Source organism: Melanerpes formicivorus, unplaced genomic scaffold (genome assembly GCF_026170545.1).
Source record: "Melanerpes formicivorus ecotype bairdi unplaced genomic scaffold, bMelFor1.0.p_v2 SCAF_33, whole genome shotgun sequence".
NCBI lineage: Eukaryota > Metazoa > Chordata > Aves > Piciformes > Picidae > Melanerpes > Melanerpes formicivorus.
The window spans coordinates 1,258,167-1,286,134 of NW_027142385.1; the positions used below are offsets into that span (position 1 = coordinate 1,258,167).

Here is a 27,968-nt window from a genome sequence, read left to right on the forward strand (position 1 = left end):
CCTAGGTCCTGCTGGCCACACTTCTACTAATCCAGGCCAGGATGCTGTTGAGCACATTGCTGTCAACCAGTGCCCCCAGGTCCTCTTCTGCTAAACAACTTTCCAGCCACTCTCCCCAGCCCAATTCCCTGTCCAACCCTGATGCATGCAGAAGCTCCACATAAGGAACAAAAACCCCACACTCTTCCTCATGGAATGGGCACCTGAGGCCAAACCAGCTGTGCAGCATGAGGTGCACAAATCCCAAATGAAGGACAGCCCTTGCCACCAGCAGAACCAGGCACCTGTGAATCAATCACTGCCTGGCACAGGGCACAAGCAGCGAGTGCAGGCAGGTGGAGGTCGAGCTGAAATGCTCCATCTTCATTGGATTTGCCATCCCTGGTAATTAATGCTGGGAAGTGACACTTGAAAGAGCCTCTAGTGACAGCCCCAGCGATGATACCATTTGGAGCCCACTGACAAGCCCCAGCTGATGTCTTATCACAATGCTACACTGCAAGAGCAGCAAGGAGAGCTTTTCCCCCTTGGGTGCTGATGGACACCCTGGGATTTCGGCACAGCTTGTCACCCAGCCCTGGTTATCACACCAAAACCTGCCAGCTCTGGCCTTGCAGTCAGGCACAGGGTGAAGGCTGACCCTTTCCTCAACCTAGGGCCATGCTCATCCCTGGAAATGTTTAAGACCAGCTTTGGATGGGGCCTTGAGCACCCTGGGCTCGTGGAAGGTGTCTGTCCATGGCAGGGTGGTTGGACCTGGATGATCTTTCAGATCCTTTCCAACTCAAGCCATTCTGTGATTCTCTGTTTGCATCTGGGCTTCCCTTGATGCATCCCTCTTTAATCCACCTGCAAAACTGTGCCTGAACAGAACTGATTTCCAGCCCCCAGGGATCTCCAGGTACATGGTGTGTCAGCTCACACCAACTGCAGCTCCTCCACCCCACCTGCCACATCCCTGCAGGAATCCTGGCTGCATCTGCTGCTTGCAGGCATGTCCAACACCTCCTGAATCACCATGTCTCCAAAGTATGTGCAAACTAGGTCAGAGAGCAAAGCTCACAACCTGTAGTCATATTTCTAGCCTAGAGATCCTAGATCTGACCTACAACCACCTTGCCCTTTGCAACCCAGGCTCTGTCCAGCTTCAGCAGCGAGGAGCAATGAGTGCATATCATAGCTTGACTCCTTAAGCAAAGCCTCATCCAAGGGGGAAACATGCACATCTAGGAGGAAACACAGTGTGAACCAGCACAGATTGGAAGGATCAGTCCAGGCAAGGCACAAACCTGCCGTGATAGAAGGTTCAAAGCCTGACAGCATCACAAGCTGAACTGGTGGGAGTATTTGTGAACATCTCTCACAGCCTGGGGTAGCCTTGGCCCTGCAGGCAACTTGCAGCCCCAGCTTGGGGGTGTGTGTGTAGATTTTTCAGTCAGTGTAAGAAGTTCTTTATTGCCAATTCCTGAAGCCCTTGGATAGTTTAATATTCTGCCCTAGATCTTGTTTACTGTTATGTTCGAAGCGGACTGAATTGCAGTTACTGCTGTCTTCCCCACTCACACAACTCTAAATAATTTATAGAAAAGCAAAACAAAGAAGAGAATATGAAAGAATAAAAGGGGTAAGCTCAGTTAAGATCTATGAAGGCTTTCATTTGCTCATTCTCACTGAGCAGAGGGTCGGGGAAACATCTCTTAACACCCCGGGCCAGGCATACATGAAGGGGGATGCCAAAAGGGATGCTCAGATCAGCACTCCAGGAGGGCAGATGGACCTCTGGGCACCTCTGCGTTTGTCTGAGCAATGCTAACTGTCACTGTCGTAATAGCTTTGTTTAACAGGGGGGAAGAGTAAAAAGCACTTTAAAGGTGGAAGAAACACAACCTCAGCCACCACTTATGACCGTCACAAGTGCAGGGACCTGCTTCACACACACAATGTGTCAGCTGGGCTCTCCCTGGCTCCACTGCTCAGAGCTGCAGTCTCCTCTGCAGAGCCTAGAAGAGTCCCTGTCCCCACCCCTGCCCCCCATCCCAGCCACCATGGGTGCTCTGCTAGGGACCACTCAGTTTTTATGGGAATCCCACACACTCACAAGAAGGGAGGGGAGGGGTCAGCACTGCCTCAAGAGCCCCTTCCCTGCACAGAGACACCCAGCACATCCTTCTCTCACCCCTGCTCACAGTCATTCAGCAATTAGCACTAATGTACTTTGCTTTTGTTTATTCAAATGTGCTTCCCTGTGCAGTGCAGGTGAACAACATTAAATGGCTCCTAATGACATTTCAATAAGCAGAGGTGGGTGGGTGTTGCAGCTTCTGAGAGATAGACTTTAGAAAGGCAGGCAATCAAGTGTGCATTAGCTGAAACACTCTGGGGAAAGCGCTGCTGAAACATCCCCCCCGAGTCATGCAGTCGGCCCCGTGCAGCCCATGGTCCCTCCAGCCTCCTTCACAGGCAGTGAGACTGCCCCTAGACCCTGCCTGGTCCTCTCACCCACAGTACTCCAAGTGCAGAACCACATAGCTTGGAAGCTCAAGTTTTATTTGCAGGTAAGAAACCAACTAAACTGAGTGGCCAGCCTAGGCTGCTTTATATGGGCTCTCATATTGGTTTCCTCTTAGAGCTCCTGAGTGCTTCCAGTAGAGCACTGAGTCACCACCAGCACCTGCCACCCATGGTTTGGTCCTCTCCTCTCTCAGGAGAGCCTGTGCAGGCTGATAGCAGGTAATGTGCCACCCCAGCTGCTCAGTCCTTTCCACATGGACTCCCCTCTGCTTCCACATGCCCAGCACAGCCAGCAACAAGGTGAGATGACACAGTGTCACCACAGACAACACTGTTGTATCCAACTATCAGCAACTTCCTATGGCCTTGTTCGATTGCTTCACTCACAGGCACCCCACTGGGACTTTCTGTAGCACCTCACCTGCTCAGGAACAGGCACCTCAGTCCAGGTGCCTGGCAGGGGATTTATCCTATCCAACAGCATCAAGATCCAATATTGCACCTTACAGGCAATCAGCACCACAGGGACAGGCAGCAGCCAGGTCCCCCATCTATAGAGCTGCAGAGGCTTCTTTCCAATCTGACCTACAGGTGCTATACAGCACTGCCTGACACACCAAACACCACGGGTAGGAAATGGTTCACAGGGTCAGGATTCATTCATCAGATCCACATGGATTGAGCTCTGTGCTTCTTCCTGTCACTGGGCACCACTGAAAAAGGTCTGGCCCCGTTCCCTTGACATCCTCCCTTTAGATATTGATCAGCATTATAGATTTATCGATGCCCATACTCTAGCACTCACCCACAGCAAAGAGCCAGGATGAAACCCAGCACTCCCATCCTGTTGAGGATGAGGAGACACAGCACTGCTGGAGCAGCAGGAATGACTGCTTCACGTTGTCCTGTACATGATTCTGCACAAGCCCATGGCAAGAGAGCACCTCCACTCCCAGAGGAAATGCCCACTCTGTTCCCCCAGCCAGGCATCCCCTAACCCACCAGGGCTTTCACAGAAGTCTCTGCCACTGACAAGAGACACCACCAAGCCTGAAAGCAGAGCCATCAGCTTCCTGGCTCATCACACAAGGCAGGCTCATGACTGGTTCTGGAAGAGGATGTTGACAAAGGGATGTGTCAAACCCTATGAACACACCTCTGCGGGGCACGCAGCTCACATGTCCCTCTGGCACCTGAGCCACCATTAAAGCACAGCCAGGAAGTGCTGCAAGACCTGGTCCTTGGAGCTGGCAGCGACAGCTGAGGGCTCACAGCTATGGAGCCTCAGTTTCCCCAGCACCATCTAAAGGTGGTTCTCTTCTCAGGAAGAGCAGCACTAGGACAAGGTCTGCACAATACCTCACAGATGAGTGCTGAGGACCAAAGCCTGGAGAGCCAAGTGCCAGGCCCAGGGACTCTGGATGGAGTCACCCCTCCAGGTGACAGTGCACGGGGCAGACACCCCAGCAGGGGATGGGGAGAGGGAAAGAGGAGCAAGCAAAGCCACAAACCTTTCTTCTCGTAGTCAGGCTTCTCCTCCCCAGCCCGGCCCAGGCTCTCCAGCGTCCGCGTCACCTGGCTGCCGAACTCATCCTCCCTGGTGCTGGGCTCCGCCCGGCGCGGGGTCTCCTCCTCCTCCTCGTCCTCGTAGTCGTCCAGGATGGGGGTCTCGCGGATGGGCACCCCGATGACGGAGTTGTGGGCCTGCAGGCGGGAGTTGCGGAAGCTCTCGCGGGCCTGGGGGCCCAGCAGCACCGAGGGGATGTAGTGGATCTCGTGGGTGGCCTCGGTGCTGGCGCTCTTCTGCGGGATGCGGCGGCGCTTGTGCCAGCGGCGCTGCGCGTACAGAGCCACCATGAAGACCAAGAGGAGCAGCAGCAGCGCGATCAGCCCGCCCTGCAAGCACAGCAAAGGGCAAGGGTCAGGAGATGGGCCAGGAAGCACAGGGGTGGCTCAGGAGAGACTGTGACCGGCAGCCACAGACCCTCCCCTTTTCCCTCTGAAGCAGCTTTTCATCAGCACTCCACGAGGTACACCTGGGTGGGCTCATGGAGCAGCCACCTGGGGGGCAGGATACAACAGGCAGGTGGAGCTGAGTGCCAGAGGTAGCTTTTAGGTGGGGACAGCACAGTGAGACCCCTGGCTCAGCTCTGCCCACTCTCCTAGGGACTTTGTTCTTGCCCACACACATGCACAAAGTCTGAAGTGGGCAAACTCCCTCTCCCACCCTGCATGGGGAGATGAGAAAGGAGGTGATCACATCCTCACCAATTAGGGGAAAACACCTCATCAAAACAACCCAGCCAGCACCCAGGGAGCAGTAAGGCCTCAGCAGAGACACACAACAATTCACACAAACAAAGGTGCTACAAACTGCACCACGCAACCACCGCTCCCCTGGGCATGGTTAACTCCAGCTCCATCATTTCTGCTTGTGATCTGCCAAAGGTTTCAATGAGACTTTAGCTGCAGACCTGGGGACACAGCACAACATATTCCAGACCAAAACCTTCACTGTAAAGCTCTCCTCTTCCCCACATCCAAATTGTAGTCAATACAAATCCTAATTACATCATGATATTCAATTGATACAAAACAAATTAACTTCCTAAACCTCTCTATCACAGAATGCCAGCTTGGAAGGCACCCCAAGGATCATCTGTCCCAATCTTTCTAGGTGCTAGTGTAGTTGAAATGAGCTGGTCAGCACCCTGTCAAGCTGAGTCATAAAACTGTCTAGTGTAGGGGGATCCACTGCTTCCCTTGGGAGATCATTCCAGCATCCAGTTTCTCATGGGGAAACATTTTCTTCTGGAGTTCAATCAGAACCTCTCCAGCAGTAACTGGCACTACTCATAAAATGGGAGCCTCCATCCCCCTGGTAGCCAATCTTTATGTACTGGTCCATAGTAATAAGGTCTCCCCTAACCCTTCTCTTCTCAAGGCTGAACAAACCCAATTCTCAACCTTTCCTCAGATGGCAGCTCTGCCAGTCCCCTGATCACTCTCGTGGCCCTCCTCTGGACACTGTATGTCCACGGAGGTGACCTCTCCTCCCACAGGAGCCAGGCTGGGAAGTGCCAAACGGAGCCAGCCCTGCCTCTGCCTGCTCTGGAGGTGAAACTCAGGAGCTGAGCCTGCGCAGGCAGGAGCTGAGCGTGTGCCAGCTTCCAGCCTCCTAATCTCTGCGTCTCTGGAGCAGTTTTATCCCGTGGCAGACAAGCAAAGCAGGGCATGTAAATCAGGAGCAGTGTGAGCAGTTGGGGCTTCACAGCACGACGTGGAACAGCCAGGGCAGGGCGGGCGTTCGGCTGGCTCTGGGAATGTCACAGCCCAGAGCTCCACAGAGCGTGGAAAACCAGAGCAAGACGTGCAGAGCTTCCCCCTGTGTTTGATACAAAGCACTGTGATGTACCCAGAGCACGGCTCTGACTTGTAAACAAGATCAGCTGTAAAGAGCTGGCATCAAAAATTGCAGCTTGCAGAACGAGTTAGCTGGGAGACAGGCCTCAGGAGCAAAGCAGAGATGCTTCCCTGGACCACCCCAGCACCATGATGTGCTGCAGAAAGGAGCCCAGGACAGCATCTCCCAACAGGAACTCCACATCTCTTCCCCTAAATTAGACCCAGAGATTCAGAAGGACATTGCTCAGTTTGGCTTCCCTAATGCTGGAATCCTCAGCACAGGAATGTTAACCTTTTTGGTGAGGGACCAGGGGAGGTTTGGATATGCACAAATTATGTGGGGGCTGGAAGAGTTGGGATTGCTCCACCTGGAGAAGAGAAGGTTGCAGGGAGACCTTCTTGTGGCCTCTTAGTATTTAAAGCAGCTGACAAGAAAGATGGGGACAGACTTTTTCACAGGACCTGTTGTGACAGGACAAGGGGTGACAGTTTCAAACTGAAAGAGGGAAACAGACTAGAAAGAAGGAAGAAATGTTTTACATTGGCTCAGGCTGCCTATAGAGGTGCTAGATGCCTGGAACCATTCCAGGTTAGCTTGGACTGGGCTCTTAAGGATTTGATCCAGATGTGCCTCAATGCCCCTGCAGCAAGGAAATAGATGACCTCTAAGGGTCCCTTCCAACCCATTCTATGTTTGAAGATCTCTCTGCATGGAAGAAATTACACAAAGGCATAAAAGCACAGAGGCTGTTACTGTGCCATTCTCCACCATGGCTCAGGAGTGACAGAGCTGGCTCAAGGAATCATAGAAGCACAAAATAGGTTCATCTGGAAAAGACTTCTAAGATCATCAAGACTAACTATCAACTTAACCTCACCATGCCCACTAAACCACCTCCCAAAGTGCCATGTCTACACATTTCTTTTGAACACTCCATGGATGGTGACTCCACCACCTCCCTAGGCAGCCTGTTGCAATGCCTGACCACTCTTACCATAAAAAGCTAAAGGTTCTTAGTCCAGGCCCTGCTCCTGCATTCTTTGGGGACGAGCTGGACACCTCCACTCTGTCAGCCACCAAGACAAACATCCCTTTCCCACCCAGGAAAGGCTGGGGGTGCCTGTGCCAGCCCCTGGGGCGAACACTCATGGGCTCAGAGCAGACAACTTGGTTTCACCACTCTCCTTTCCTCCCTGACTCTGCATGAGCAGCTGTTTAACCATGCCACAGACACCGGGAGAGCTTCCTGGGGAAAAGTCGGGGGGGGGAAACACCTCAAGGAGTCAAACTTTGGAGGCATTCAAGCCAGCCTCATTTTAATCTATTTTTCATGTTAAATTATCCAACTGAGGAAGCAGGAGAGAGAAAGGGGAAGGAAGGGATAATATGAGAAATGTTTTATTTGACAATGTGTCATTGGGAAACTGATTATTTCTGTCTCCAAGCTTTTTAATATTCCCAAACAATGGCCGAGCCGCGCGGGGATTTGGTATTCTAAGGCTGGATTTATAATACTCTGTTCTGCAGTGATAAGAACACGGGCCTTTAATCCTCTGAGCTGTGAACATGCATATTCTCCCACCTAATGTCCTTCCCAGCACGCTCCCCAGTGCCCAGCCCTGGCCAAGAGGGAGCTGCCAGGTGCAGGAGGGTTGCTGAGACCTGCAGGAGAGGGGGAGGAGGAGGATGGGGGAAGGAAGAGAAGGGGGTGGGGACAACCGTGTGCATGCAGAACTGCAGGGCTCCTGGCACTGGAGCAAATGTGGCCTGCAAATCTGCCCACCAGTTCTTTTCCAGCTGGAAAGCAGCAAGGCTGTGAGGTAGGAAATTTGTGAGGTTTAACAAGGCCATGCTCAAGGTTCTCGCACCTGGGTTGAGACAATCCCCAGTATCAACTTAGACTGAGGAAAGAAGGGATGGAGACCAGCCCTAAGGAGAAGGACTTGGGAGGTGCTGGTGGGTGGAAAAACTGGACATGACCCAGCAATGTGTGCATGCAGCCCAGAAGCCAACCATGTCCTGGGCTGATCCCCAGCAGTGTGGGCAGCAGGTGGCAGGAGGGGATTCTGCCCCTCTGCTGTGCTCTGCTGAGTCCCCCCTGCAGTGCTTGGGGCCAGCTCTGGAGTCCTCAGAACAGGACAGACATGGACCTGTCAGAGCATGCCACAACAATGATCCAAGGGCTGGAAGTCCTCTGGGAGGACAAGCTGAAGGAGAAGAGAAGGCTCCAGGGAGACCTTCTGGTTGCCTTTCAGTATTTACAGAGGGAGATGAGAAAGATGGGGACAGACTTTTTAGCAGGGCATGTTGTGACAAGACAAGGGGTAGTGGTTCTAAACTAAGAGGGAGATTCAGACTAGAGAGAAAGAAGAAATTCTTTATTCTGAGAGTGGTGAGACTGGCTGAGGTTGATGGGAGGTAGTAGATGCTTTGTCCTTGGAAAGATTCCAGGTCAGGGTGTTTGGGGCTCTGAGCAACATGGTTCAGTTGCAGATGTCCCTGCTGACTGCAGGGGTGTTGGACTAGATGACATTGAAAGCTCCCCTCCAACCCAAAACATTCTCTGATTCTAAGATTCTTTGAAGCACAGTAGGAAAACAGATGGAAAAAGCCACCTCAAAGCCCAAGAGATTGGCTTCTCATATACATTATGAAGACTGCCAAGCTGCCAGCTGGGAGAGCACTCACTGTTGGGGCATCTGCCCGAGATGCTGGCTTTGAGCAGCAAGAGGATACATGAACTTCTTCAATCACAAGCCACCACCCTTCCCTACCACAGCAGGGAAAGATGAGGGAGTCCTGGTGCTCCTCTGGACAAACTTCCTTGCATCAGGCTCTGTTCTTTCCTGACTTTACCTGCTCAGCTCTGCTGAGCACCCATAGTGGGGTGGATGTGGTATAGATCTCTGTAGGAGTCCCCCAGCCCTTCAGATTTGCAGTCAAACACAGCAGAACCACAGCAACACAGCCCAGCCACTGTGAGAGTAAGCCCTAATGGTCTACCAGCCACCTCCTCAAAAAGGGCTGAGATCAACAGACGCTTCCAGGCTGGAGAACACATTTGGGGTTGGGAAGACCTACTACACCAAAGAACCTCTTCTGCAGGACACAGCAAAACTGGTTTGCCCTGAAGGGAAAAATACCCCTATTGCCTTTCTAACTTTGAAGCTACTATTCCTCCCACATGGCATCCAAAAGCAAGCCTTGGCTGACAGTCTCATCGCTCCCTACCTGCTGCTGGGTGAAAGAGGGTGCCCTCAGCCTGGAGCCATGGCTCCAAGGACCCTCATGGAATCATAGAATGTACTGGGTAGGAAAGAACCCTCAAAGGTCATCTGGTCCAAACCCTGCTGCAAGCCAGGTCACCCCCAACTAGATCAGGCTGATCAGAGTCCCATGAAGCCTGATCTTGAATGTTTCCAGGGAGAGGGCCTCTGCCTCTTCCCTGGGCAGCCTGTTCTAGCATTCCACCACTCATAAAAAAAGAACTTTCCACTCTCCAACCTAAATCTACCCTGCTCCAGTTTCCAACCATTGTCCCTCATCCTATCACTCCAAGCCCTTCTAAACAGTCCTTCCCTAGCCTTCCTGCAGGCCCCCATCAGATATTGAAATGCTGCTATAAGCTCTCCCCAGAGCCTTCTCCTCTCCAGCCTGAACAACCCCAGCCTGTCTTTGTAGGAGAAGTGCTCCAGTCCTCTGATCATCTTCATGTCCCTCCTCTGGAGCCACTCCAGCAGGTCCATGTCCTTCCTGCGTTGAGGACTCCACAGCTGGGCACATCAATCCAGAAGTCCTCTCAGCAGAGCAGACTGGCAGAATCCTTTCTCCCCATCTGCTGGCCACACTTGTTTTGATGCAGCCCAAGATGCCATTGGCCTTCTGGGCTGCAAGTGCACACTGCTGGCTCATGTCCAGCTTCTCATCCACCAGCACTCCCAAGTCCTTTTCTGCTGGGCTGCTCTCAATCTCATCATCCCCCAGCCTGTACTGAGGTAATTAAACAGCAGAACAACTTAGCAAGGGCTGCAGCAGATTATCCATCACTGTCAATTGGCCCCTAAAAATTTTTATTTCTTTATTTAAATCTAGCATGGTTGCCTTGAGAAGAGCTCTGTGTCATTTCAAATGAGAAACAAAGGCTTCTGGGAGTCCTTGCAACCTGGGAAGCACCTGAGGGCACAGCAGGTGACCCCACAGTCCCTTCTGGGGTTATGAGGACAGTTAAGGGAATAGAACATCTCCCTCATGAGGAAAGGCTGAGAGACCTGGAGCTGTTTAGCCTGGAGAAGAGAAGGCTGAGAGGTGATCTGATCAATGTCTACAAATACCTCACAGTCCCAAGAAGATGGGGCCAGTCTCTTTTCAGTGGTGGCCAGTGACAGGACAAGGGGCAGCAGACAAACTGGAACCACCACCTCAACATGAGCCCTGAACTAGGCTGCCCAGAGAGGTTGCAGCATTTCCTTCTCTACAAGCTGTTAACTGCCCCAGATGTGCTCCTTTGTGGTCTGCCCTAACTGACCCTGCTTTAGCAGGGAGGTTGGATTCAGTGATCTCCAGACCACCCTTCCAACCCCTATCACTCTGTGATTCTGGTCTTCCACTGCCCCAGTTTTCTCTGACTCATATTCCAACTCCAAAGCAGCTCACCTCCCTTTCAAGCATTTCATCCCCTTCCAGGTCAACCCAGATGCTGCCACCAGACTCTGCACACCAGGTGAGGCAAGCCCACCCAACAGCACAACCAGAGAGGTGCCACCAGCACGGGCCAAACCTTGGACCTCTGGAGGTCAGCACACAAAGCTCTCCTGGCTCATCCCCACCGTTGCCAGGGGCTGTACTACAGCAGAGCTCAGGGAGCAGGTGGAGCAAACATTAGCAGCAGGTTTCAGCCAGGCTGGTAATTTGAGCCAAGGGATTTTTAATTCATTTCAACTAAAAGCACTGGCAAATGGCAGCATGGAGAGACCTTACCAATGCCCTTTCACCAGCCACAGGCTCACTCCCAGGCACAGATCTCCTGAGGCCACCTCCCAGGGCAAACCTCAGCCAGAGCTGGGATCACCTACGTGAGCTGCTGTAACAGTGTCTGTGACCTGGCAACCAACACTCTCAGACAACCCTCTGCTGCAGCCAAACCTGGGGAAGATACCCACCAGTGCCCAGGCTGGCCAGGGGCAGTCCCAGGTCTATCTATTCTCTCCTTCCAAGCCCCACCAGCAGTCCTTTCACCAGACCAGACTGCACTGCAGGGCCTCCACACCCCAACAGAGCAGCGTTCAGGACAACTTAGGAAGAAAAACTGCACATTTAACATGTGGTGTCCTGCTTCTTCCCTCCCCAGATCAAACCTTTGCACCATAGCAGCTTCTCCCCGGGGCTCCTTTGACTTATTGCTGCTTTCCTCATTGCTGCACCTCTCAGCTTAAATGTTTCTCCTGTGGATCTTAATTAACATGCTGTTTGCACCTCCTTTCAGATCATTAATGATGAAAACCAAGGGCTGATCTCTGCAGACACCTCTCAATCTTCCCTTGCCTGCACACCACCATTCATCATGACCTCCTCTGCACCCTGGAGCTTCTTTGCCCTCCTGGGGCCTGGGAGGACATACCTCAGATGCACACCATCCCTCCAGCTTTAAAGAGTGAGCAGGGCTGGGAAGAAGATCATTTGTTTAGGTTGGAAAAGGCATTTAAGATCAGAGTCCAACCATTAACCCAGCACTGCCAAGCCCACCACTAAACCATGTCCCTCAGCACCACATCCACACAGCTTTGAAGTCTCTCCAGGAATGGGGACTCCACCACTGGCCTGGGAAGCCTGTTGCAGGGCTTGACAACCCTTTCAGGGAAGAGCAGGCAACAGCCCACCCCTGCGCACGAATCACAACCACCCTCTGACAGCACACAGCCTTATATGCTGAATCAGCAAATGAGCCCATGGCAGGAAATTGAGGCAGAGCATGGCCATGACCAAGGTCAGCCAGCAAGGCAGCACTTAGGCTGGGAAAGACCTTTGAGGCCACTGAGTACAACCATTAGTGCCACACTACCAAGGCCACTTAGCAGCAGCCTGGGGACTCTCCCCCTCTACATCACTGTCATGAAACCCCACCTGCAGTACTGTGTCCAGTGCTGAAGCCCCTATAACAGGAAAGACCTGGATGAGCTGGAGCTTCCACAGAAGGGCCACAAGGATGATCAGAGGGCTGGAGCACCTCACCTATGAGGACAGACAGAGAGTTGGGGTTGAGCAGTTTGGAGAAGAGAAGGTTCTGAGGAGACCTAATTGTGGCCTTCCAATACCTGAAGGGGGCTACAAGAAAGCTGGGGAGGGACTCATTAGGGTATAGGAGAGTCACAGGACTGGGGGAGTGGATCCAAGCTAGAAAAGGATATATTCAGATTGGATGTTAGGAAGAAGTTCTCCCCCATGAGGTTGGTGAGACACTGGAACAGGTTGCCCAGGGAGGTGGTGGAAGCCTCATCCTGGATGTTTTTAAGGCCAGGCTGGATGTGACTCTGGGCAGCCTGATCTAGTGGAAGGTCTCCCTGCCCATGGCAGGGGGTTGGAACTGGATGATCCTTGGGGTCCCTTCCAGTTCTGTAAGCCATGTCCCCAAGCACCTTGTCTAGACACTTTCTAAACATCTCCAGGTTATTATTCAAACCCTGCCCTGAGCAGCCTGCTCAAGGCCTTACAAGCCTTTCAGGGTAGCAGTTCTTCCTCATGTCCAGCCTAAACCTCCCCAGGCACAACTTGTGGCCATTTCCTCTTGTTTGACACTTTGGAAGACAGACTGATCCCAACCTGGCTCCAGCCTCCTTTCAGGGAGTTGTAGAGAGCTGGAAGGTCTCCTCTCTGCCTCCTCTTCTCCACACTAAACATCCCCAGTTCCCTCAGCTGCCCCTCACCACACGTGTTCTCCAGACCCTTCACCAGCTTGATTGCCCTCCTCTGGACCTGCTTCAGCCTCTCAATGCCCTCCTTGAGAGGAAGAGCCCCAAAACCGACCCCAGGCTTCATGTGGCCTCACCAGTACCAGGGTTAGCAAGGAAGCAATGAATGCCAAGATTAAAAAAGAAGTAAAAATGCATTTTAAAAGACACTCCTGGGAGATCTGGATCTGATCCTCCTCTCAAAACCACTCGACCTCACCTCTCCATAGAAGCCAGCAATGATACAGGGTAAATCTACTACAAAATAGAGCATTTTCTCCTTACATGCTTCAAATCCCCCTTCGAGCACCGCTTCTCCAAGGTGCTTAACCACATGCTTAACTTTAAATGGGGGTTTAATTCCCACTGCAGTCCCTGAGACTCCAGCACACGCCTCAGCACTTTGCTGAGCAGGGATGGCTGCTTCAATTGTGACCTGAAGAGAACTTACTAAGCCTTTTCCACCCACCCCACCCCCCCTTTCCACAGCTCCTAAAATGCCATCAAGCTCCAGCAATGATTCTCAGAATCACAGAATGGTTTTGGGTTGGAGGAGATCTTAAAGGTCATCTAGCTCCAACCCCCTGCCACAAGCAGGGACACATTCCACTAGAACAGGTTCACTCCAGGCTTTATCCAACCTGCCCTTGAACATCTTCTAGGTAAGGGGCATGCACAACCTCCTTGGGCAACCTCTTCCAGCATCTCACCACCCTCACTGGAACAAATTTGTTCTTAATATCCAATCTAAATCTGCCTTCCTAGAGCTTCAATTCATTCCCTCTCATCCCATCACTACAAGCCCTTGTAAAATGTCCCTCCCCAGCTCTTCTGTAGCCCCTTCAGCTACTGAAGGGCTTCTCTAAGGTCTCCCTAGAAGAGCCTTATCTTCTCCAGGCTGAAGAGCCCCAACTCTCTCAGCCTGCATCCATAGAGGTGCTTCAGCCCTCTAATCACTTCCACGGCCTCCCCTGGACTCACTCCAGCAGTTCACTGATGGGGTGCTGCCTTCTCTTGGTGTTATCATAGCCACATCACCCAGCCCTGGCCCAGAGCTGGCAGCACTTACAACCCACCTTCTCTGCATGGGTTTATAGTGGTGTAAGGGAGTGCAGGATGCGGCCCAGGGGACTGAGAGGAAGGGTTCCCCCTCTGGGCAGATCCATGACACAGGGACGCTCTGCTTGCCACGCCATACGGACATGCAGGGGGCATAAATTTAATAGCATATACAGTCCTGCAAAGTCTAACACAGGCAGGGGAGAGGAGAGTTACAGTTGCTGTGGGAACCATAACTTTAACATCTCTGACTCTTCACTTTAAAAAAAATAAGAAAGAGAGAGAGAACTAACAAGTCAGACAAAAAGCCACATTCCCACATCATTTTATTTCATAGTAGTAGTAGTAGCAGTCTGGGTTGGAAGGGACCACAAGGATCATCTAGTTCCAACCCCCCAGCCATGGGCAGGGACACCCCACACTAGATCAGGCTGGCCACAGCCTCAGCCAGCCTGGGCTTAAACACCTCCAGGGATGGGGCCTCAACCACCTCCCTGGACAACCCATTCCAGGGTTTCACCACTCCCACAGTGAAGAACCTCCTCCTCACCTCCAGCCTGAATCTCCCCACCTCCAGCTTCATTCCATTCCCCCTAGTTCTATCACTACCTGAGATCCTGAGCAGTCCCTCCCCAGCCTTCCTGTAGGCCCCCTTCAGATACTGGAAGGCCACAATTAGGTCAACTCAGAGCCTTCCCTTCTCCAGACTGAACAGCCCCAACTCCTTCAATCTGTCCTCATAGGAGAGGTGCTCCAGCCCTCTGATCATCCTTGTGGCCCTTCTCTGGACACCTTCCAGCACCTCCACATCCCTCTTGTAATAGGGGCTCCAGAACTGGAGGCAGTACTCCAGGTGGGGTCTCAGCAGAGCAGAGGGGGAGAATCACCTCCCTTGCCCTGCTGGCCACACTTCACCTGATGCAGCCCAGGATTTGATTGGCTTTCTGGGCTGCAAGTGCACATTGAGAGCTCCTGTTGAGCTTCTCCTCCCCCAGCACCCCCAAGTCTCTCTCCTCAGGGCTGCTTTCCAGCCAGTCCCTGCCCAGCCTGGATTTGTGCCTGGGATTGCCTCGACCCAGCTGCAGGACCCTGCCCTTGGTCTTGTTGAACCTCATGAGGCTGGCTTGTGCCCACCACTCCAGCCTGTCAAGATCACTCTGGATGGCATCCCCTCCCTCCAGCCTGTCTGCTGCACCACACAGCTTGGTGTCAGCAGCAAACTCGCTGAGGGTGCACTCAAAGCCACACTGAGTTTTGTTTTGCTGTTTCATCCAAGGATGGCAAGGAAAAGGAGTGAACCTGCCAGTCAGCCTTTCTGCACTGTTCAGACATGCAGTGAGGTGTTCCAGGAGCTGTTTATTTGAATGGTCTCCCAAACACACAATCCTCAATCACACCCAACACGCCTGCAGATCCCGAGCTGCTCATCCTGCTCAGGTAACAACTCACAGTGACTTCTAATCCATTTTTATGATATACACATAAAAAAAAAGGGGGGGGGGGGAGCATTTATTTACAGTGAACTGAAAGAGGAGGCTTGGAGGTGATTTTTATGAAGCACCTGATTGCCAGCTCTCTTCAAAGCCCAAGTGCAGATTGAATAAATTGGGATTTTAATGGGCGCTAAACAGCTCACCTCTGCCGCTGCCCGGCTAACCCCCAGCCTGCCCTCCCCCAGGGAGCACTTCCAAATGCAGAAGGTCTCCTGTGGTCATGCTCATGTTTCCCTAATGTGGGCAGGCTGCCTGAGTGCAAAGCTGAGACAGAAACAAAAGCTGTGTGGTTTTCCCAAGGAGTTTCAGTTTGCCATCCCCACCCCTCCTCCCTGCCAGAGACCCCCAGCACACTCTCCTCTCGCTCAGCTCGTCCACAGCTGGCATCAAAACTGCATTTTAGCCAAATTCCCAGGGAAGGGAAAATTCACTTGGAGCTGAGAATGAACCACTTTGCTTTTCAAAAAGGTCACCCCACACAGTAAGTCTTTTCCAGCACTGGAGAGGATTCACAGGCAAGGACCACCACATATTGCACATTAGGAGAGCCCAGAGCTGTGCCAACACACAAAGCATCTTAGAATAGAATTAACCAGGTTGGAAAAGACCTCTGAGATCAAGTCCAACACCATCTGATCAACTAAGCCATGGCACCAAGCACCCCATCCAGTCTCCTAAACACCTCCAGGGATGGGGACTCCACCACCTCCCTGGGCAGCACATTCCAATGGCCAAGCTCTCTTTCTGGGAAGAATTTCTTCCTAACATCCAGCCTAAACCTCCCCTGGCACAGCTTGAGACTGTGTCCTCTTGTTCTGGTGCTGCTTGCCTGGGAGAAGAGACCAACCCCCTCCTGGCTCCAACCTCCCTTCAGGGAGTTGTAGACAGCAAGAAGGTCTCCCCTGAGCCTCCTCTTCTCCAGGCTAAGCAACCCCAGCTCCCTCAGCCTCTCCTCACAGGGCTGTGCTCCAGACCCCTCCCCAGCTTTGCTGCCCTTCTCTGGACATGTTCCAGCAACTCAAGATCTTTCCTAAACTGAGGGGCCCAGAACTGGACACAATTAAACATGGGAATGCTATTAAATATGGGAATAAAGGCAAGTCCCTCAAGACCAGCAAGCACAAAGCCATCATCCACATAATGTCCTTCTCTGTTGTGTATTTAGATTAGAGCCTAAACCCTGACCACCCTCAGGGAGCTGGCTTGGATGAAGAGCATCCCAATGGCCACCTGCCCTGCCTTGCAGCAGCATTACAGCAAAGGTAACCACTGGTAGGGGAAGGGAATCCACCCAATATCAGAGAACACCAAAGAGACTGTGTGGCCATAATACCCTCCCAAATGAAAAAGAGCAATGAAGGCCTCCAAGGCTGAGTTTTATCTTGGTTTCACTGAAATCACCAGTAACAGCAGCTTGACCCACACTTGCTTTGCCTGATGCTAGTGAGAAACATGTCCCTGCCCCACCTCTCCTTCCTGTAGAGCTTCCCATCTTACAGATGGTTAATCAGAACACTCCAACAGACCTCTGGATTATGCACCTTGGGCTTGTGGGACTGGTTGTCCCTGGCTGGGTGCAAAGTGCCCTACCCAGCAGACCATTTCTGTTTGACTGCTGCCTACAGGGACATCTTATGGAAGTTTTGTGGACTGTCCTGAGCTGTGTAGTAAGCTCTGCCCAGGCAGGTGCTCCATCCACCAGAACTGAATCCAGCAGGATGGCCTTGGCTGTGCTAGTCAAGCCAAACCACTTTGTGCTTTCTGGGGCTGTTTTTACTGGTCCACACCTCACCCATTGCCCAGGGGAGGCCACAAACATCTCCAGAGCTTCTGCCCAAACAGAAACATCCAGTATTAATTTTAGTTTCTGATGGAGAAGCCAACTTGATGGTCAGCTGGCCTGAGGAACAGAACAGGATGGTATTAGTCACAGCAAAAAACTTCTGGAAGTGCCACAATGAATCATAGAACCATTTAGGTAGGAAAAGACCTTTAAGAGCACTGAGTCTGACTGTGAACCCAGCACTGCCAAGTCCATCACTAAGCCATGTCCCTCAGCACCAACACAAAGCAGGGATGCAGCTGAGCTCACTAATCAAAAGAAAAGACTAAACCACAGAAGCTGCACAGCTTTTAGGAGCCTCTGCCTCAGGCTTGTTTCAGATCCCCTGAGTGACCACCCACAAAATCTCAGCACCTCCACCACTCTATGCTCCCCACAAAACACAGGGCAGGTCCTACCTTTGCTCCCACTCCTCCTTTATCAAGTGATACACAAGAGGAAACAATCTCAAGCTGCACCAGGGGGATTTAGCTTGCACATGAGGAGCAATTTCCTCCCCAACAAGGTTGTCAAGGCCTTGAACAGGCTGCCCAGGGCAGCAGCAGAGTCCTCACTCCCAAATGGATTTAAAAGCTGTGTAGATGTGGTGCTGAGGGACTTGGTTTAGTGCTGACCTGGCAGTACTGGGTTAATGGTTGGACTTGATGATCTTCAAGGTCTTTTCCAACCTAAACAGTTCTGTGATTCAACACTTCTCTTTGCTTTGTTTGGACAGGGAGGTTGTAGCCAGGTGGGGGTTGGTCTCTTCTCCCAGGCAAGCAGCACCAGAACAAGAGGACACAGCCTCAAGCTGCACCAGGGGAAGTTTAGGCTCAAGGTGAGGAGAAAGTTCTTCACAGAAAGAGTTGTTAGGCATTGGAATGTGCTGCCCAGGGAGGTGGTGGAGTCACCATCCCTGGAGGTGTTCAAGAGGGGACTGGATGTAGCACTTGGTGCCATGGTCTAGTAGGCATGAGGTCTGTGGTGACAGGTTGGACTTGATGATCCTTGAGCTCTTTTCTATGATTCTATGACAGCAAGGGCACAAGAGCATCTCCCAGGACATGTGTGCACAGCTTATCTCTGTGGCACCCAGACATGAGCTGAGGCCGCCCGGAGCCACCCCAGCCTTGAGCGACAACAACCTTGGAGCCTCCTGAAACCACAGCCACGGCAGGATACCTGAAGCACCCAGGGGCTTCTCATCCTCTCCAAACAAAGGCTTAACAAATGCAAGGTCTCACATTAGGAGGATGATTACCACATCTAGCAGCAGAGCATTCACCAGTACGCAATGAAACATAATTAAAAGTAAAGAACACTTGTCAGATAAATGAGTTCTATGTTCTGCTGTTGCAAAAGTACCTTTCTTGGTTGGTTAGCTTTTTTTTTTCCCTCCCCATAATTGTGTTTATCTGCATCCTCACTAATTTAAGGGGGGGAAAAAAAAAGCCAAACCAACCACCAAGCAAGCCTGCTGTTAATTCTCAGTGGATCTCAGAAGCATTAGTGCAAATTAATGCTGCTCCCACTGTATATTCTGCATAGATTAAAAATACATTAATCTAATAAAAGATGCACAGCTCCGGATGAGGGAACATGAACACAATTCACATCCTGCCTCCAGCCTCCAAGTGCTGGTGAGTGACATGCTACAGCATCCTTTCTGCTCAATTAACCAGCCAGCTTCTGGGGGCTGCCACATCTTGGCGGCTTGGCCAGAAAAGGTGGCAAAACACTGAGTAAAATTCAGCAAAGCGTTAAGGAATCATCAAATAGAATAGGTTGGAAGAGACCTTTTAGATCGAGTCCAGCCTCTCATCTAACTCTATCTAATCAACTATACAATGGCACCAAGCACCCCATCCATTCTCTTCCTAAACAGCTCCAGGGATGGGGACTCCACCACCTCCCTGGGCAGCACATTCCAATGGCCAATCTCTCTTGCTGGGAAGAATTTCATCCTAACCACCAGCCTAAACCTCCCCTGGCACAGCTTGAGACTGTGTCCTCTTGTTCTGGTGCTGCTTGCCTGGAAGAAGAGACCAACCCCCCTGGCTACAACCTCCCTTCAGGGAGTTGGAGAGAGCAAGAAGGTCTCCCCTGAGCCTCCTCTTCTCCAGGCTAAGCAACCCCAGCTCCCTCAGCCTCTCCTCACAGGGCTGTGCTCCAGACCCCTCCCCAGCTTTGTTGCCCTTCTCTGGCCACATTCCAGCATCTCAACATCTTTCCTAAACTGACTCACAGAATGCTAGGGGTTGGAAGGCACATCCTAAAGATCACCTAGTCAAAAGCAGGATCATCTAAGGCAAGTCACACAGGAACACATCCAGATGGGTTTGGAACCTCTCCAGAGGAGAGAACTCCACAGCCTCTCTGGGCAGCCTGCTCTGGGGCTCCAGCACCCTCACAGTAAAGAAGTTTCTCCTCATGTTGAGGTGGAATCTTCTGTGTTCCAGCTTATACCTATTGTTCCTTGTCTTATTACTGAGCACCACTGCAAAGAGACTACCACCTTCATCCTGACACCCACTCCTCAGATGTTTAGCCCAACACCTCCTCCAAGCACCACTGATGGGACAGCGTGCTGCTGTGCTGTGCAAGGTGGAACAATGAAAAGAAAGAGGCTGAAAAAGGGATTTAGAATTTATTCATGGGCTCTAAAAATAGTTTCATAGAATCACAGATTGCATTGGGCTGGAAGGGACCTCTAGAAGCTATCAAGGCCCAAGCCCTTTGCAGTAAGCAGGGACATTCCCAGCTAGAGCTCCGAGCTCCATCAAGCCTGACTTTGAATGTCTCCAGGGATGAAGCCTCCACCATTTCCCTGAGTAATCTGCTCTAGTGTTCATTCCATGACCCTCACAGTAAAGAGCCTCTTCCTCATGCCCAATCTAAATCTACCTTGCTCTAGTTTGAAACCATTCTCCCCTGTCCTATCACTACCAGCCCTTGGAAAGTTCCTCTCCACCTTTCTTGTAGGTGCCCTTCAGATATTGAAATGCTGCTATAGAGCTCCATCCTTTATGAAGCAAAGGATTGATTGGAAGATGCTGTTGTGCACAGAGGAACTGAGGGGAAGGGATCTTTTTGTGATTGGTGGGGGTCTTTTTGAAGGTTTATTACTGATGCCAGAGCTGGCAGCTGCTGTGGGAAGGATCCAGCCCATTGTGTAACAATTCTGCCTGCCCCTATTTGAAGTGTAAATATTTCAGCATAATGAAACTCTTCCTGAAAAGCAGCACCACAAAGCAGGGCTTACCAGGGGTGGTGGGAGGGTACTCAAACACACCAAGAAGCATAAAAGCTCCAAGAACATTCCCATGCAGCATTTGGCATCTCTGCAATTCTGCCATCACAACCCACACCACAGAACTCACAGACTGCAGCCCTGCCCTAAGCGGGAGGAGAGCTTCCTGGGGCACTGCACAGCAGGAAGAGAATAAAGAGCTTATCAATTTACACACAGGCAAGCTGAGAAATGCACAGATCCCCCTCCCATGCATCACAGGGCAGGCAAATCCAAGATGCTCATTTAAGGATCAAAAAGCTCAGCAAGTCCACAAATCATCCCCTCTCCCACACCACCACAGCCATTCCCATCAGGTTATTAAGAGTCCAGTTAAGTACAGCACTTAACCATACACTTAACTCCCATTGACTTCACCAGGACATTGCACATACATAAAATTTATTAAGTGTTGCAGGGCTTTCTTGTCTCCTTGCCCAAGAACACAGAGTTCCCCTTAGGCAGCCCATGTGTGATGCCTCCACATGACCTCAGGGCTCTGTGCAGTGCAAAACCAAATGTACAGGGCCAGGGGTTTGCCTCCCATACAGAATCATAGCATGGTTGGGGTGGGAAAAGACCTTTAAAGGTCATCTATTCCAAACCCCCTGCAGTCAGCAGGGACACCTGTAACTAGAATAAGTTGCTCAGAGCCCAAATCAACCTGACCTGGACTGGTTCCAGGGATGGGCCATCCACCACCTCTCTGGGCAACCTGGGACAGGGTCTCACCACCCTCATCACGTCTTCATTCTATCTAGCCTGAATCTCATCTCTTATTTTAAAGCCATCCCCCCTTGTCATGTTGCAACAGGCCCTGCTTGACAGCTCCCACACTTGCTGCTGGCACACCCATGGGTGCACAGAACCCTTTTTTGTTCCCCAGCATGTCAGACCACACTCAGTCACCACATCAAAACCCAGCTATGTGTTCACTCAGCCCTCTTGCTGCATTGATGGGAAGCCAAGAATATCAAAGGAAGGGAACTCACCAGTTGTTTCACTCGCTTGTTTCCAAGAGTGCTTTGAAAAGATGAGCCCAGCTACCTCCTTGCTGGCAAGGCTGAGCTGCAGGTGGGAAGCACTGGGCATCCCACTGCCAGACTGGGAGGGGAAGAGCTGAGCTTGCATCTCCCAAGGGACTTTTTTTCCCATCCCTGAGGTGCATCCAGAGCAGCTTCAGCTCTGGAGTGCTCTGCACACCCAGAGGACAAATCCTCATCCCAAAGAATCTGCAGCTTGAGGCTTCTGCAATTCAAGTCTCACTTCTGTGTGGACACAGGACATCAAAGATGGTGAGAGCAGAGGAGGTGGCAGAGGCCAGGGCTTCTACCTACATCTGTAGGGTGCTGTATCAGGGAGACTCTGAACAGGCACTAAGATGCCAGCACTTCCAAAAGGGCATTTACCAGCACACTTGGAGGAAGAGTCACCGATTTTAACCTCAGCCTAGCTGCAGGCAGAGGCTGTGAAGCCATTCCTAGGGGGGTGAGTGCATGAAAAAGCAAGGACTCCTTCCCAGATGGAGAAAGGATGGAAGGACACTGCTATTACAGCCCAGGTGCACATGCTATGATGGTCCATGCTGGGAAGGCTGCAGCATCCCTTCCCCACCTAGCAGCAGGTGAGAAAGTGCTGGCTTGGAACTGGGAAAGAATTCATTTCAATTAACCACACTGGGGGCACCAAACAAAACCAATTAATTCTGCCCATGTGAAAGCTGATCAGCTGGGATAGCTTGGTAGATGGATAACAACAGCCTAATAACCCCCTCCTGTCCCCATCCCTGCAGCTGCCACCATCGAGTTTCTGACTGTCCCCAGTGTAACTGCAGCACCTGTAAGCAATCCTGGAGTGAATCAGCCACCAATGGCAGGCAGCACTGTCCCCAGCAGCAGGAGGCAGGGACTGGGTGAGGAGGGCGCTACAGAGCCAGTCTGGCACCCAATTGTCTGCTCCCAGCCTTCTGACAACCCACAGCAGCATCCATCATGGCCTGAGCTCCATGGCACTGGTCTCTGGGACATCTCATCTCTGTTCACCCACTGAGATCCCAGCAGGGGCTTGGTATGGCCAGCCCTAGCCATGTGGCTGGGTGTTCAGCTGAGGAGCAGTAACTCATCAATGAAAACAGGCTGCAAGCAGAGCTCCAGGCAAGGAAAGCTGCCTCCATAACCCCCAAGATCTCCTTTGGCCCCCCAAGAAAGGCTCTGCAAGGCAGCCCTGGGCTGGGGTTCCCAGCTCTCCAGCCCTCTCTTCTCCCTGTGGCTGTTGTCACCTTGCTTTTAATTCCACTATTTAATTTCATCATCCTTCCCCCTCAACTTCTGCCTTGTGACAGGCTCCCACCCTGCCTGGCCTGGGGACAGGGTCACAGAAATAATCTGAGCACTGGAGCACTTCTTCTGTGAGTAATGGCTGAGAGATAGAGTTCTGCAGCCTGAAGAAGAGAAAGCTTCAGGGAGACCTTCTTGGGGTCCTTCAGAGCTTAAAAAGCCCAAAAAGAAAGATGAGGACAGGCTTTTTAGCAGGGCCTGTTGTGACAGGACAAGGGGCAATGGCCTAAACTAAAAGAAGGACATTCAAACTAGAGAGAAGGAAGAAGTTTTTGACACTAAGTGTGATGAGACACTGAGCCAGGTTGCCCAGAGATGTGGGAGATAACCTGACCTGGAATAGTCCCAGGGAGGGGGCATGTGGGGCTCTGAGCAACCTGCTCTGGTGGCAGGTGTCCCTGTGCTCATTGCAGGTAAGTTAGACTAAATGGCCTTCAAAGGGCCTTCCCAACCCAAACCACTCCATGATTCTCTGACAGATGGCAGATACACCAAGGCACTGGGGTTAACAAGCAGGGGAGAGCTCTATACCTCCATCCCACAACTGCCCAACAAACTACTCCTGGTTTAAGCATGCCCCACCATCCTAGGCGTGGGATGGGCAGCTCCTGGAGCTGTGCTGAATGCTCAGGGAGTTAAATCACGGGGACGGCAATAAACAGCAGAAGACAGGGAAATACAACACAAAGCCTTCCTACCTTCTTCTGCATTCCTCATTCCATCAGGTTCCCAAGTTGCTCTGAATACCACCACAGCCTCAGAGCCTGACCCTTTGGGTCTCTGCCAAGAGGCAACCACTGGCTGGGGAGCTGGTGGCAGGAATTCCTAAATCTGCTCTCTTTCCCTTCCCATCAGCTGGAAAGTGTCAGTTAGCTAAAGCCCCCTTTCCACTTGGGCATCTTTGGTGAAGAGGGAGCTCCAAGCCAAGTCGTGTGCAGACATAAACCAAAAAGACCTCAATGCCACTGCCATCCCCTAATCAAATCTCCTTTTGCTAATTTGACAGGCCTGCCTTGAAAAATCTAAATTTAAAGCTAAAATAAAGCTGGATTCCACAGATAAATGGGAATCAAGATGAAATACTTCAAGCAGAGCTAATAAAGCCCTGCTACCCTCTCCTTCCAGCTCATAAAGCACCTCTCTACCTCCTAATGCAGGCAGCAGACAATGCTGAGCTTGTTTACTCACCTCCATCTCCATGCACATGCACCCCCCAGCACTTTTGATGAGGGGCATGAAGCATCTCTGTGAGGAGGAGAGACCTGGGGCTGTTGAGGCTGGAGCAGAGCAGCCTGAAAGGGAACCTGGTCAATAGTTCCAGGGTGAGGGTTAGCAGGATGGGGCTGGGCTCTTTTAAGTGGTGGTCAGGGATAGGCTAAGGGCAAACAGGGGCAAACTAGAACACAGGAGGCATCAATTGAACTTAAGGAGAAACTTCTTTGCTTTGAGGGTGGGTCAGTGGTGTGACAAGGGCTAACAGGTGCAAATCAGAACACAGGAGGTTGCAGTTGAACTGAAGGAGAAACTTCTTTGCTTTGTGGCTGCCCAGGGAGGTTGTGGAGTCTCTGCAGAATTTCAATACCTGCCTGGATATTGGGATGCTGGACAACCTGATCTAAGCAAACCTGAGTTAGCAGGGGAGTTGGACTACATCCCCAGAGGTCCCTTCCAACTTCCACTATTCTGTGATTCTATGATCAGCTTGTCTTTAGCTTGCAGGAGACAGGAAAACCACCTCTGCCCAGCTCCAGCTCCATTGCATCCCACCCTGATGCCCATCTTGCCTGCCCTCACAAGCACACATCTCATCTAAACTAAGCTCTACCCATGCAATTCTGTGCCTTCAGAGGATGCCTGGTCTCCTGCAGAAGAAAAGGCTCTGCCTGAGGGGAAGGCAAGAAAGGGAGGTGAAGATACAGCCCTGTGCTCCTGGAGAAGCTTGCCTGGGCAGCCAGCTGAATGCAGGCAGTAAGGAGAGTGCTCTGGGCTAGAAAGATTGAATCCATTTGAGAGGTAGCACAGTTCTGCATAGGCTCCTCTGCCTTTCAAACCCTTTCCCTTGCTCCAAACAAAAAGAATCTCTTGGTCCCCAGGCATTCAGCTGATGTCCTCAGCATCCAGCCTCCTTTAATGGCTTCATTACAAAGGAGTAATTTCCCACATGACAAAGGAAGCCAAATAAAGATCAGACTCCCTAGCAGGTTCTGTAGGCAGAGCACTGGAAGCTTGGTTCACCCCTTCTGGTCCATGCCTGCGTGGTTCTTGGGCAAGCCCCCAGATCAAGGAGCCCAGAACAGCCAGTCAGTGTGCAGCACTGAGGAGAAGGCAACCTTCCAGTCTCTGACTGGAGTTCCCCTGGCTGTGAAGCCCAGAGAATTCAGTGCCCCACCTTCCACTGCAGCAGAGCAGAGCAGTGTCCAAGGGGACAAGGAAGCCCTTTGCTAGCCCCCACCCCAAGCAATGGCACCCAGCACCAGGATGCTGCTCACCAAAAGCTTTGCATCTGGCCATAGAGATGTGGTTTTCCTCCAAGCCCTGCCCCTGCACAGCCCCATCCTGGCCTCCCTCAGGGTTTTGTGGCCAGACTGTGTCCATCAGTGGGAAAAAAGGAGTCAGAGGGGAGACATTCTGGCTCCCTACAACTCCCTGAAAGGAGACTGGAGCCAGGTGAGGCTTGCTCTTTTCTGCCAACTAACAAGTGATAGGACAGGAGGAAACAGCCTCAAGTTGCACCAAGTTTACGTTGGACACAAGAAACAATTTCTTCCCCCCCAAGGGCTGTCAAACCCTGGAACAGGCTGCCCAGGGAGGTGGTGGAGTCTCCATCCCTGGAGGGATATGAAAGATGTGTAGATGTGGTGCTGAGGGACATGGTTTAGTGCAGATCTGGTAGTTCGCTGTTAACAGTTGAACTCTTCTGGCCAAAATGGTTCTATAAATCCAAGGATAAATTCAGTAGGCTGTAGCAGGAGCCCCACAGGAGCAGCTCAGTTACTTATCCAAGACCAGGCAGCCTCACACGAGCTGGACAGGGAAGTCTGTTTTAAAATCAGATGCTGAATGTGTCTTGCACAGACAGAAGAGGAGCCCTAGGGAATCAAAGCCCAAACTGAGGGCCTCACATCACCTCTGAAATCACTGCTTCAGCCTCTGGCACCCAACATCCAGCAGGGCCTGGCTCCTGGAGCATAAGGAACAGACTTGGCTAAGTGAAGCATGAGCATGTCCCGTTTTTCAAATGGCTAACTTGAGAAGGAAACTCAAAGTGCTGAGATCTCTCTATTACCATCACTATTAAAAGGCAGCAGTACAGGTAGCCCTCCATGTGCAAGTGCATCTGCAACCTCTGACTGAGGAGCTAGCTGCAGGCAGCAGCAGGCAATGGGAAGATGCCAGCCCTGCATTCCTGCTTCCTGCCAGGAGTGAGATACTCGAAGCTAAATCCTCAGAGCAAAACATTTACAGGAAAAGGATTTCCATCAATCACTTCAAACCACCTGCTCATTTAAATCAGTCCAAACATTGTAAAAGTTATCTGAAACACTAGGCTGTTGAGGAGCTGGGCTGAAGGCAGGGTGCCTTCAGGGAAGGGAAGTGTCTTCTTTCTTCACAGAGAGAGTTTACTCACCATTGGAATGTGCTGCCCAGGGAGGTGGTGGAGTCACTGTCCCTGGAGGTGTTCAAGAGGGGATTGCACGTGGCACTTAGTGCCATGGTTTAGTAGTCATGAGGTGTTGGGTGACAGGTTGGACTTGATGATCTTTGAGGTCTTTTCCAACCTTATTGGATTCTATGATTCTGTTCTGGTGGGGTTTGTAAGGCTGCTCCTTCCTGGGTCAGCTGCAGTCCAACCCAAATCCGCATCAGACAGCACAGGCTGGAACAACTGCCTGCAGGGACTCGCAGAACAGGATAGAGAAACATCCATCACCAGTGACAAAGGGTTATTGATCCTGCCTGAGGGCAGAGAGATGGATTTAATGACCTCTCCAAATCCTTTCCATTCCAGAGATCCTCTGGAAAAGTAACCCTTATCCTGTAAGACCCTGAGAAAGGCAGCACTCCCTGGAGCAGCCCAACTGACAGCAGTGCCATCGATAAGCTAGGCACTTGTGGAAGACTTGGGACTCTGAAAAAACCAACTCCTCCACTCAGCAACGCAAACAAGACTCCCCCTGCAGTCATAAACCACCCCTTCCCCAGCCAAACTGACCTGAAGAACCTGTTTGAGAAAATGACAACAAAATGTCAGCACAGCTCCACTTGGGCAGCCTGGGGTGTGCAGGTGAAACGTTCAGCCACGCCAGTGCTTCATCAACCCCCAAACCTCAGCAACCTGAGGTAGCTCTCCAGAAGGGAGATGATGCAAGGGAATACATTGAGGGGTGCAAGGGTCACTCACTCATTCACTTCATGCCTGAGTTCTCAGTATTTCCACTGTCAGGATGCTTTCCAGCACAGAAAACCTTGTCAGAAGAAAGCCATACAATTGTCCATTCCTCCACCAACTAGGAATGAAGGAACAAGTCCAAGGTGCCATTTAAGATGTACAGAAAGGAGAAGAGCAAGGATCTAGTTCTAGATAAATGTGGTTTAATGAAAATGCCTTGCAAGCCAAATCATTCATTCTTTGCTTCTGTGAAGTCATGGTTCCCAGTTCTGTACACTGCACCCTTCTGATCCCAGGTCAGTACAATGAAGGCACACCTCTAGCTGTGTGAAGCTCATGTATAACATACAGACATTCATAGAATCAACCAGGTTGGAAAAGACCACAAAGATCATCAAGTCCAACCTATTACTCAACACCTCATGACTATTAAACCATGGCACCAAGTGCCACATCCAATGCCCTCATTAACACCTCCAGGGACAGTGACTCCACCACCTCCCTGGGGAGCACATTCCAATGGCCAACAACTCTCTCTGGGAAGAACTTTCTCCTCACCTCCAACCTAAACTTCCCCTGACATAGCTTGAGACTGTGTCCTCTTGTTCTGTGCTGGTTGCTTGGGAGAAGAGACCAACCTCCACCTGGCTACAACCTCCTTTCAGGTAGTTGTAGAGAGCAAGAAGGTCTCCCCTGAGACTCCTCTTCTCCAGGGTAA

At 51.5% G+C, this 27,968-nt stretch overlaps 1 protein-coding gene across 1 annotated transcript in view; it reads right to left on the reverse strand.

Annotated features, from left to right (window-relative positions):
* ASTN2 (astrotactin 2) overlaps window positions 1-27,968 on the reverse strand; it is a 438,091-nt gene that overhangs the window by 312,453 nt on the left and 97,670 nt on the right. Inside the window, exon 3 of the mRNA XM_068155636.1 lies at window positions 4,023-4,407. Within this exon, the coding sequence (XP_068011737.1) occupies window positions 4,023-4,407 (385 nt within the window). The remainder of the gene's footprint in view (window positions 1-4,022; window positions 4,408-27,968) is intronic.